This window comes from Oncorhynchus nerka, unplaced genomic scaffold, assembly GCF_034236695.1.
Source record: "Oncorhynchus nerka isolate Pitt River unplaced genomic scaffold, Oner_Uvic_2.0 unplaced_scaffold_1067, whole genome shotgun sequence".
NCBI classification, from domain to species: domain Eukaryota; kingdom Metazoa; phylum Chordata; class Actinopteri; order Salmoniformes; family Salmonidae; genus Oncorhynchus; species Oncorhynchus nerka.
In genome coordinates, this window is record NW_027040247.1 from 187,267 (window position 1) to 199,258 (window position 11,992).

At 40.1% G+C, this 11,992-nt stretch overlaps 1 protein-coding gene and 1 long non-coding RNA gene across 2 annotated transcripts; one reads left to right on the plus strand and one right to left on the minus strand.

Moving 5' to 3' along the window:
• Positions 1-407: 407 nt before the first annotated feature.
• LOC135570168 (uncharacterized) lies at positions 408-4,116 on the plus strand. Its single transcript, XR_010463446.1, has 4 exons — positions 408-514; positions 1,845-2,590; positions 2,740-2,798; positions 2,949-4,116. It is a non-coding gene; the product is annotated as an uncharacterized LOC135570168 (long non-coding RNA).
• Positions 1,150-2,413, minus strand: LOC135570165 (GTPase IMAP family member 9-like). The gene is made up of 2 exons (XM_065016241.1): positions 2,330-2,413; positions 1,150-2,236 (listed from the first exon to the last, which is right to left on the minus strand). Exons 1-2 carry the CDS (start codon positions 2,358-2,360, stop codon positions 1,650-1,652), a joined length of 618 nt encoding a protein of 205 aa, XP_064872313.1. The 5' UTR covers positions 2,361-2,413; the 3' UTR covers positions 1,150-1,649.
• Positions 4,117-11,992: the final 7,876 nt, after the last annotated feature.

Here is an 11,992-nt window from a genome sequence, read left to right on the forward strand (position 1 = left end):
AAACAGACAGATAGGAGGGGCAATCAACCAGGTAATGGAGTCCAGGTGAGTCCAATGATGCGCTGCTGAGCATGATGGTGACAGGTGTGCGTAATGAAGGCGCCCTCGAGCGCAAGAGAGGGAGAGCTGGAGCAGGCGTGACAGGTTCAGTACCTTCTTTCTGTGTCAGACTGAAGCATTGAAGAGTAGTTATTGTGAAATAACCTTATGTACTTATCTGATATATCAATCAGCAAAAATACAGGTGAACTTTCTGCATAGGGACCTCACCTATTCAATAAACAGCAATTACTTTTGTACGTTTTTACTTTGTCTATTTTCTATGAATTTGTACTAATTGTATTTAAAAAATACTTTGTTAATTTCAATTACTTTCCAACCCATATCAGTTGTATAAATACAACCAACTGTTATTGGTTCAGGGACCTCACTGACAAATCATGACAAATACCTTTGTATTCTTTGTGTCACAAACGTCATCAGGGTGGAAATGGCCGGACCAAGGTGCAGCGTGGTGAGTGTACATTTTCTTTTAATGTTATAAATGTCGCCAACAAAACAAGAAATGACCCCACAAAAAACCACAAACATGAAACTGACTAGGGCTATACAGGCCAATAACACAGACAACTACCCACAACTAAGGGGGAAAAACAGGCTGCCTAAATATGATTCCCAATCAGAGACAACGATCGACCATACCAGGCCAAAACATAGAAACAAACATAGAAATAAAGAAACTAGAATACCCACCCTAGTCACACCCTGGCCTAACCAAATAGAGAATAAAAGCCTCTCTATGGCCAGGCTGTGACACTTTGTCTATTTTTTATTCATTTTAATTGACTTTATGTTAAAAAAAAATACTTCAGGTGCGTCTATGTCAACAGACTAATACAAGACATTCAAAAGGCCTTGTGAACTTTCATTAATACTTGATTTGAAAATATTTCAAAAATACTTCCTTAAATTAGTTCTATTGGGGGTCCAAAATAGGTCTACAAGTTTTTTTGCAGGACGCCAACATTATGGCTTCCCACGAGCGCTAAATATGGAAAATCATCACAATGCAGTGATCATTCACTTTTGATTACATCAACTTTGAGTTGAAGTTTGATAGCCCGTCTATTGAATATGATAAAGCATATATAGAAATGCTAGATTATTTATTTATTTGTCAGGGACAATGCACATCAATCAACATTTCTGTCAATGTGACAGATTTTGCCAGCTGGATAGTTTTTATCCGCCAGATGACATTTAGCATCACAAACCATTTACATTAAAAAAGGTTCCTAAATGGGATTTTAAATAATACTTGTGAAAAAGAAAATACACGAAATATAAACAACCAAATAGTACAAACAGCAACAAATGTGTTCACATTATATGTAATAATGAAGTATATATAGCATGACTTATGATGCTTAAAGAACAATAGTTGTTAGTTATTCATTACTTTATTGTTGGTAAAAGATACGATTCCCATGTATTGTGACATTCCAGAGACATTTGGGATTAACCGATCGACAACATAGTATAACTGAAAATAAATACAGCATAAATGTTGTCATATTTACATTGTTCAATATACAATGTTTATTTATTGGAAAAAACATGTACATTTCATGTTGGTGTAAATGTAATCCTTAATCTACATGGTGATTGTCATAGATCCCTTCCACTGCCACCAATTCATCAATCTTCTTGACCAGCTCAACAACTTGATCTCTCCACCAGCTTTTATTGTGGAAAACATGGTATCTGCCAGAACAGCGATGTATAATGTCTTTAAGATTTGGATGACCATCACTTACAAAGTCTTGTATTGTTTTTTCCCCAAGTCCATCACCATGAGTAAAGAGCACAATTATGTGCTTGTTGACCTGTGGAAAGAGTTCCTCCAAGAGCTCAACAGATCTCTCATCATCATCACTCCATGTCCCCAACTTCATCACCAACAGGAAGACATGAGGACCAGGGGATGAGACTTCAAGACACTTCAGTATTTCTCTGTGGATATACCCTGGTTTCCTATTACCATCTGTGTCTAACACTCCTGGGGTGTCCACCACATTTAACCATCTGTTTTTTTTAACCCTTTCTACCCTACATGTATCAGTCACTGAGGTAGACTGGGGTAATGATGTAAACACTTGTTTGCCCAGAATGGTGTTTCCACTTGAACTTTTACCAGATCCAGTTTTTCCAATTAACACAATTCTCAGGTCACGACCTGCAAACATAATACATTGTTAATGATCAATTCACTCAAAACCAGTAAAGAAATGTACACTATCTGAACTGCAAAGTTACAATCAATTCTCACCTGCAGGCACTTTAGACGAGAAGGAACCCATTGTCTTGATGAAGTTGAAAATGAATGAAGAGAAAGAGCTTTTTCCTATGTTATATCCCCCAAGCTCTCTTAGAACCGCCCACCCAGCCTGCTTCTCTCTACAATACAGTATATATAAAGTAAGCTGCTAAACCGTTTCAGATTTTTACAGACCAGGTGTTGAAAACCTCCCTGTGGACTTTTTTAAGCCACGTCTATAATTGTTTGAAAAGTGGAAGTCTATTGAAAAAGGTATTGAAACTTTCTTCACATTCAACTTGTCGATGATCAGATAACTAATGAACAACAGGAAAAGTCAGAGTACCTGTAGTGACATGTTATTTGAATGTCAGCATGTGTTGAATACCCAGGGTGAAGGTCCAATCCTTTTCTCTTTTCAGGCATTTTGTATCTCTGACAAGCAGTTTCTGGCAAAACAAGAAGAGGAACATGTCACAAAGTAAGTGTTACTTTTTAAATGATTTAAGCCTACAATTTTAATGTAAATGCATTTATGTACAGTTTCATTTAGCACATACACCTTGAGCTGTTTTTAGAACAGATGCAGAATATTTCTCATAGTTGATTGCTCCTCTTAATGTTTAATCAGGTGAAAATCATCCCGGTCAAGAGAACCATGAAAGCAACATATTGAACATCGTGTTACTGGGACAGGCAGGTAGTGGAAAGAGTGCTAGTGGAAACACAATCCTGGGCACAACCTGTTTTCAATCAGAAATAAACTCTCAACCTGTTACTATTAAGTGTCAGGTAGAACAGAGACAGAGGTCAGGAAAAGAGTTTAGGGTCATTGATACCCCAGACTTCTTCCATAAAAGTGTTAAAAATTCAGACACACATGTTGAAGATTGTAAAATGCACTGTCGTACTGGGTCTTGTGTGTACTTACTGGTAATTCAGATTGGCCGATTCTCAGAGGGCAAGAGAGAGATATTAAAACAATTGGAAGACGCCTTGGGTGAAATCAAAAATCAAACGATTGTACTCTACTCATGGAGAGAACCTGGAAGTTGTCACCTTTGATCAGTTCATCAAAGAAGCTGACCCTCATCTGAAAGAAATACTACGTCTCTGTGGGGACAGATGCCATCTGTTCAGAAACACTAGCACAGACCGCCATCAGGTAAAGGAGCTGAGGAGGACGATTTCCAGTTTGGTGGGCTATCAAACGATTCCAGATTTACAGGGTTGGGGAATTATGAATGTAATTTCAATTGTGGGGCATAGAATGTACTCTTTATTTGAATGGATAAGAAATGTATTCAGTATATATCTCCATAGATTGTTAAACCTATTTTGTTAATTTATATAAATTATAACTATGATGGTTTCAGTTATGAATAACTGTGCATTTGTTCTAGGTTCTGTTTAACTGTTTATAGCCACTGACAGATATTGAGAATAGTGTAAGCTTAGTATACTTTTTTTTACCCAAAATGTTTATATTTTGAGACTTGTTTTACTGTTATTGTTTAAAAAATGAAAACAAGTTGTATTCTGTTTTTAGTGTAAGATAACAGCATCACTGTGCTCTGAGATTGCGAAGTTTATTTGTGTAATCAATAAACCAATGTTTATGATGTAAACAAGGAGATACTCACCATTGATTTACTCTCTGCTGTTAAGTTACACAGGAATTAGCTCAATGTGTTACAGGAGGAAATTAAATGTTGAAAGGAATTGTAAATATGAAGTGCAATGGGAAACCTGAGGAATCACTGACACTTCACCATATTAAAATACGTTATGGTAATGTGCATTTGAGTCTCATTTTAATAGTTTGTTGACCCTTTAAACACTTAAAACAAGATACTCCATGAACAAATAAGTTCAATAAAAGAACCAAAGGATTCAATGAAGCTATTATCTCAATCTCTGAGGACTTGATACAGTAAAGCAGACGGTGTGTATATACAGTTGAAGTCGGAAGCTTACATACACTTAGCTTAGAGTCATTAAAACTTGTTTTTCAACCCCTCCTCAAATTTCTTGTTAACAAACTATAGTTTTGGCAAGTCGGTTAGGACATCTACTTTGTGCATGACAAGTAATTTTTCCAACAATTGTTTACAGACAGATTATTTCACTTATAATTTACTGGATCACAATTCCAGTGGGTCAGAGGTTTACATACACTAAGTTGACTGTGCAGCCATAAGAAGTTAATTCATATTAAATTGTTTGTTGATTATCAGGTTTGATAACCCTGAGAAATTGGAAGCACTGACCTTCATCTCTATACATAAGCATGCAAATAAAATGATCTGAAAATATACAGTTAATGTTTATGCATTTGCTTTGTGTAATAGCAGCAGTCTTGAAAGCTAATAAGTAACATTGTCTATATAATAATAATAATGGAGGGGATTCATAGTGTTTTTCCAGGTGCTCCAAATGTTTCTGCTGGGGGAACTGCATCTCACCAACCTAGGCCTAGGAAAGGGTTAGATTTCACCAATACAGGGAAAACAATCTTGAACAATTTATTCATCAAATCAATAGAAGATCAAACCACAGGTGCAGTGCTCAGTGCAGTGCTCGAGTTGTGGTGGTGCTCATCCATCTTACATGAGGAGTACCAGCACCTAAATATAAGAAGTACCAGCACCCAAAAAACCTACCAGCACCTTTTTCAGTCCTCTTCAAGCACTGGTTCATGCCGCATTCAAATGCTAGTCAGAACTAGGAATCGCTGAAATTTCCGACATTTCAACTGGTTGAAAGTGGCACGTGTATAACTACAGCCGGTTAGAAAGTCGAGTTTCCTAGTTCGGGTAGCGAGGTCAGTACCGGTGCATCAAAGCTGGAACCGAGAGACTGAAAAACATCAAGGCCATCAGACTATTAAAACAGCCATCACTAGCCAGCCTCCACCCAGTACCCTGCCCTGACAATAGTCACTGTCACTAGCCGACTACCACCCGGATACTCATCACAGCACCTTAGAGGCTGCTGCCCTATGTACATAGACATGAAATCACTGGTCACTTTAACAATGTTAACATAATGTTTTATCCATTTCATATGTACAGTTGAAGTCGGAAGTTAACATACACTTAGGTTGGAGTCATTAAAACTCGTTTTTCAACCACTCCATAAATTTCAAAACTATAGTTTTGGCAAGTCGGTTAAGACATCTACTTTGTGCATGACACAATTCATTTTTCCAACAATTGTTTACAGAATGATTATTTCACTTATAACTCAATGTATCACAATTCCAGTGGGTCAGAGGTTTACATACACTAAGTTGACTGTGCCTTTAACCGCTTGGGGAAAAAATGATGTCATGGCTTTAGAAGCTTCTGATAGGCTAATTGACATCATTTGAGCCCATTGGGTGTGTAACTGTGGATGTATTTCAAGGCCTACCTTCAAACTCAGTGCCTCTTTGCTTGACATCATGGGAAAAATCAAAAGAAATCAGCCAAGACCTTAGAAAAGAAGTTGTAGACCTCCACAAGTCTGGTTCATCCTTGGGAGCAATTTCTAAACGCCTGAAGGTACCACATTCATTTGTACAAACAATAGTACGCAAGTATAAACACCATCGGACCACGCAGCCGTCATACCGCTCAGGAAGGAGACGTGTTCTGTCTCCTGGAGATGAACGTACTTTGGCGCAAAAGGTGCAAATCAATCCCAGAACAGCAGCAAAGGACATTGTGGGGAAGGACTGCCCGTTCCATGACCGTTCCATGATCTCGCCATCACGGTTGACAACTCCATTGTGTCCTCCTCCCAGAGCGCTAAGAACCTTGGCGTGATCCTGGACAACACCCTGTCGTTCTCAACTAACATCAAGGCGGTGGCCCGTTCTTGTAGGTTCATGCTCTACAACATCCGCAGAGTACGACCCTGCCTCACACAGGAAGCAGCGCAGGTCCTAATCCAGGCACTTGTCATCTCCCGTCTGGATTACTGCAACTCGCTGTTGGCTGGGCTCCCTGCCTGTGCCATTAAACCCCTACAACTCATCCAGAACGCCGCAGCCCGTCTGGTGTTCAACCTTCCCAAGTTCTCTCACGTCACCCCGCTCCTCCGCTCTCTCCACTGGCTTCCAGTTGAAGCTCGCATCCGCTACAAGACCATGGTGCTTGCCTACGGAGCTGTGAGGGGAACGGCACCTCAGTACCTCCAGGCTCTGATCAGGCCCTACACCCAAACAAGGGCACTGCGTTCATCCACCTCTGGCCTGCTCGCCTCCCTACCACTGAGGAAGTACAGTTCCCGCGCAGCCCAGTCAAAACTGTTCGCTGCTCTGGCCCCCCAATGGTGGAACAAACTCCCTCACGACGCCAGGACAGCGGAGTCAATCACCACCTTCCGGAGACACCTGAAACCCCACCTCTTTCAGGAATACCTAGGATAGGATAAAGTAATCCTTCTCACCCCCTTAAAAGATTTAGATGCACTATTGTAAAGTGGCTGTTCCACTGGATGTCTTAAGGTGAACGCACCAATTTGTAAGTCGCTCTGGATAAGAGCGTCTGCTAAATGACTTAAATGTAAATGTAAAAATTGTGAAGATGCTGAAGGAAACAGGTAGAAAAGTATCTATATCCACAGTAAAAACGAGTCCAATATCAACATAACATGAGGCGCCGCTAAAGCAAGGAAGAAGCCACTGCTCCAAAAACGCCATAAAAAAGCCAGACTACGGTTTGTAACTGCACACGGGGACAAAGATCGCACTTTTTGGAGAAATGTCCTCTGGTCTGATGAAACAAAAATAGAACTGTTTGGCCATAATGACATTTGTTATGTTTGGAGGAAAAAGGGGTAGGCTTGCAAGCCGAAGAACACCATCCCAACCGTGAAGCACGGAGGTGGCAGCATCATGTTGGTGGGGGTGCTTTGCTGCAGCAGGGACGGGTGCACTTCACAAAATAGATGGCATCATGAGGTAGGAAAAATATGTGGATATATTGAAGCTACATCTCAAGACATCCGTCAGGATGTTAAAGCTTGGTCGCAAATCGGTCTTCCAAATGGACAATGACCCCAAGCATACTTCAAAAGTTGTGGCAAAATGGCTTAAGGACAACAATGTCAAGGTATTGGAGTGGCCATCACCAAGCCCTGACCTCAATCCTAAAGAAAATGTGCGTGCAGAACTGAAAAAGCGTGTGCGAGCAAGGAGGCCTACAAACCTGACTCCGTTACACCAGCTCTGTCAGGAGGAATGGGCCAAAATTCACCCAACTTATTGTGGGAAGCTTGTGGAAGGCTACCCAAAACGTTTGACCCAAGTTAAACAATTTGTCAAATTATGTCAATTAGCCTATCAGAAGCTTCTAAAGCCATGGAATTTTCCAAGCTGATTAAAAGGTACAGTCAACTTAGTGTATGTAAACTTCTGACCCACTGGAATTGAGATAGTGAGTTATAAGTGAAATAATCTGTCTGTAAACAATCGTTGGAAAAATTACCTGTATCATTCACAAAGTAGATGTCCAAACCGACTTGCCAAAACTATAGTTTGTTAACAAGACATTTGTGGAGTGGTTGAAAAAGACATTTTAATGACTCCAACCTAAGTGTATGTAAACTTCCGACTTCAACTGTACATATTCCCTTCATTTAGGGCTGGGGCTCATTTACACAACACCAACCATGTTTCCAGCCAACCAGTTCATGCGGATGAAATACCTGATGCATGAAAAAAGTCACGACCAGGTTGATGGAAACATGAAATCCCGGTACAATTTTATAAACGCCTACGGACAATGTTCGTCCGACAAGGTGGGATCAATATGTGTCATTAAAATGAATTATGCGAGAAACAGCGGTGGAAACTCCTTCATGCGCAAATATTGGTATAATAACCATCACATGGAAGTAAACTTGGAGTCACACAATGATATGTTGTGTGGTCCTCCCACTACGACTTAGGAAAGCATGCAGTTTATTAGGCTACAGGTTAAATAAATGATTTACGAATTTGTTCTTAACTGACTTGCCTAGTTAAATAAAGGCTACATAAAAAATGTCAACATTTTAATGTAAATAATATACTTCACAGGATGGTGAATGTGCAAGGTGATGGCAAATAAATACTGAGGGTCTTATTCTGATGAAATGATCAATGTTTGGCTGCCGTTTGAAAAATAATATCACTCTTATCCATTATAATCTTATGTAGATAGCCCTACATTTGCTATAATGCAATAGTTTGTGACAAAATCAGTAGAGTTGAAAACACATTAAAAAAAAATATTTTTAAAAAGTCGGTACATGGGTATTTAACGGCAAAAGTTATTTTATGTGCACAAAGTCGTCACGCCCAGCATTTTATCCACAAAAAGTCTGTTTGCTGGAAACATCTGATGAGAAAATGCACATTGTTTTATGCAGATTTTTCAATATTTGCATAAATCTTTGTGTGCAGTTATATATACATACAGTTATACGTAGCAGATTTTGGAATGCTGTTCCTTTCATTCAAGGTTGTAGAATGGTGTTGGGAGAACCACTGGCAGAAGTCTTAAAGCGATGTCACCTTGTGTATCTGGATATAAGAATGTTTAGTGAATAAAATGAGCGGCTGAGAGAGACACCATCAGCAGGATCATTTCAAACTATACCTGTACTCCGAAGAGAAGATCTTGGGCCTGCTTCTCTCACCTGGTGAAGCTAAGCATTTTGTCCTGAGCAATTTGTAGTAAAGCAGACAATTACATACACACATAACCTCAGCAAAAAAAGAAAACGTCCTCTCACTGTCACCTGCGTTTATTTTCAGCAAACTTAACATGTGTAAATGTGTATGAACATAACAAGATTCAACAACTGATACATAAACTGAACCACAGTTCCACAGACATGTGACTAACAGAAATTGAATAATGTGTCCCTGAACAGGGGGGGTCAAAATCAAAAGTAACAGTCAGTATCTGGTGTGGCCACCAGCTGCATTAAGTACTGCAGTGCATCTCTTCCTCATGGACTACACCAGATTTGCCAGTTCTTGCTGTGTGATGTTACCCCACTCTTCCACCAAGGCACCTACAAGTTCCCGGACATTTCTGGGGGGGGCTAGCCCTCACCCTCCGATCCAACACGTCCCAGATGTGCTCAATGGGATTGAGACCCGGGCTCTTCCCTGGCCATGGCAGAACACTAACATTCCTGTCTTAGGCGTCTCACAGTACAGACATTGCAATTTATTGCCCTGGCCACATCTGCAGTCCTCGTGCCTCCTTGCAGCATGCCTAAGGCACTTTCACACAGATGAGCAGGGACCCTGGGCATCTTTCTTTTGGTGTTTTTCAGAGTCAGTAGAAAGGCCTCTTTAGTGTCCTAAGTTTTCATAACTGTGACCTCAATTGCCTACCGTCTGTAAGCTGTTAGTGTCTTAACGACCGTTCCACAGGTGCATGTTCATTAATTGTTTATGGTTCATTGAACAAGCACGGGAAACCGTGTTTAACCGTGTTTAAACTTTTTACGAATTATCTTTGAAAGACAGGGTCCTGAAAAAGAGACGTTTATTTTTTTGCTGAGTTTATATATCCAGAACAGTGTGGTCACATCTCTCCCTGCTGTCACGTGTGTCACTTCGGCCAGACTAGTTAATCACAGCAAACAGAATCAAATTCAAATGTTTTTGTAAAAAATGTCCCCATCATGCCTGGAGTATCCAGCAGGCACTGATACTCTCTGATCGTCTCGATTGTCATCTGGGCTGCCCTCTCACATTTGACTCGTGAGCATAAAGTATTCAATGAATTATAAATTCCTTTTAACAATCAGTTTTCAAAATACACAAATCTTTCAACATGTACCTGGCAAGACCCCAGATACTTTTCAAGCTTGGTGTGTCCTATGTATTATTGTGTCCTATGTATTCACAAACTATGTATTCACAGTCCTATGTATTCATGGGACCTCCCCTTGTGCATAAAAAAGGTGGCCTTTACAGAATACTCACTGCGTGTAAGTCTTTAGTGTTCTTCTTTAACTTCAGGCTCGTCCAAAAGCAAGAGCGTTTCCTGGTCCATCTCCTCCCTAGCCAAAGAGAGGGTAAAGGGGAAAAGGAGTACCTAATCAGTTGCACAACTGAATGCTTTAAACCAAAATGTGTCTTCCACATTTAACCCAATCCCTCAGAGGTTGACATCCACGGCACCCAGGGAGTAGTTGTTGGGAGTTAACTGCCTTGCTCAAGGGCAGAATGGCAGATTTTTTCCGCTCTGGGACCTATCAGTTACGAGCCCAATGCTCTTAACTGCTATGCTTAAGCGTTAGGGGGGAGATTTTAAGGGATAGTTTCACCCACATTTCTAACTGAAGTACTTTGAGGGAAGGGTTGATAAGCCAGGTCAAATGGTTGGCAAGGAAGTGAGGAAAGAACTAAATGAATAGGGGTGGCAGTAGCTTTGAGAATAGAATGTCAGGCTGATATTCAAACCCCCAAGCTGCCTGCAGGGAAATCTGCAGGGAGCAAGCCATCAGCCAGAGTTACCAGCTACAATATCTCTATACTACCTACTGCTGTTTTTCCCTTGAGCAAGGCACTTTACCCCTAAGTGCCCATTTTTATTTTACCTTTATTTAACTAGGCAAGTCAGTTAAGAACAAATTCTTATTTTCAATGACGGCCTAGGAACAGTGGGTTAACTGCCTTGTTCAGCGGCAGAGCAACTGTTTGTTTTTTTACCTTGTCAGCTCTGGGATTTGATCTTACAACCTTTCGATTACATCCTGCTCAAATTCACAAATCCGACTAAATCTGCCACTGTCAGAAACCATTGAAAACTGGTACAGTAATGCTAGCTAACTCAATCAATCACCATATAAGCAGGATGTAACGAACCTCGTCGTCCTCTGAGTAGTAGCGAGAAGGATCGGAGGACCAATGCACAGCGTGGTAAGTGTCCATAATGTTTATTTAAATACATAAACTGAACACTACAAAATACAAAACAATAAACGTGAAATGAACGAAACAGTCCCGTGTGGTACGAACACTAACACGGAGACAAACACCCACCACCCAAAACTGAAACCCAGGCTACCTAAGTATGATTCTCAATCAGGGACAACAATTGACAGCTGCCTCTGAGAACCATACTAGGCCGAACTCAAAAACCAACATAGAAAAACAAACAGACTGCCCACCCAACTCACGCCCTGACCATACTAAAAGAAAGATAAAAAACAGAACTATGGTCAGAACGTGACACAGGAAATAAGCCTGTCAATTAGCTTGGTTAAAAATTAACCCAGATGGAGAATATGTCAAATCTAGCTATGGTAACTTAGCTAAGTTAACTTAGCTAACATTAGCTAACAAGTGAAACAATGTCAGAGACTGTCCAGAATATGTGTCAGACTAAGCTAGTTAAGGGTAGGGTACTATGAAAGACACTGACATAGTTAGCTATCCAAACGTTGACAGAAAAAATGTAGTTATATTCCACGACAACACTTCAGAAAGCTAGAGTTAAAATCAAATAAAATGTTATTTGTCACATGCGCCAAATGCTTACTTACAAGCCTTTAACCAAAAAAAGCCGTTTTTAGAAAAAATGTGTTAAGTAAAATTAGATAAGTAAAAAATAAAATGTATTAATTAAAGAGCAGCTGTAACAATATTGAGGCTATATACAGGGGGTACCAGTACAGAGT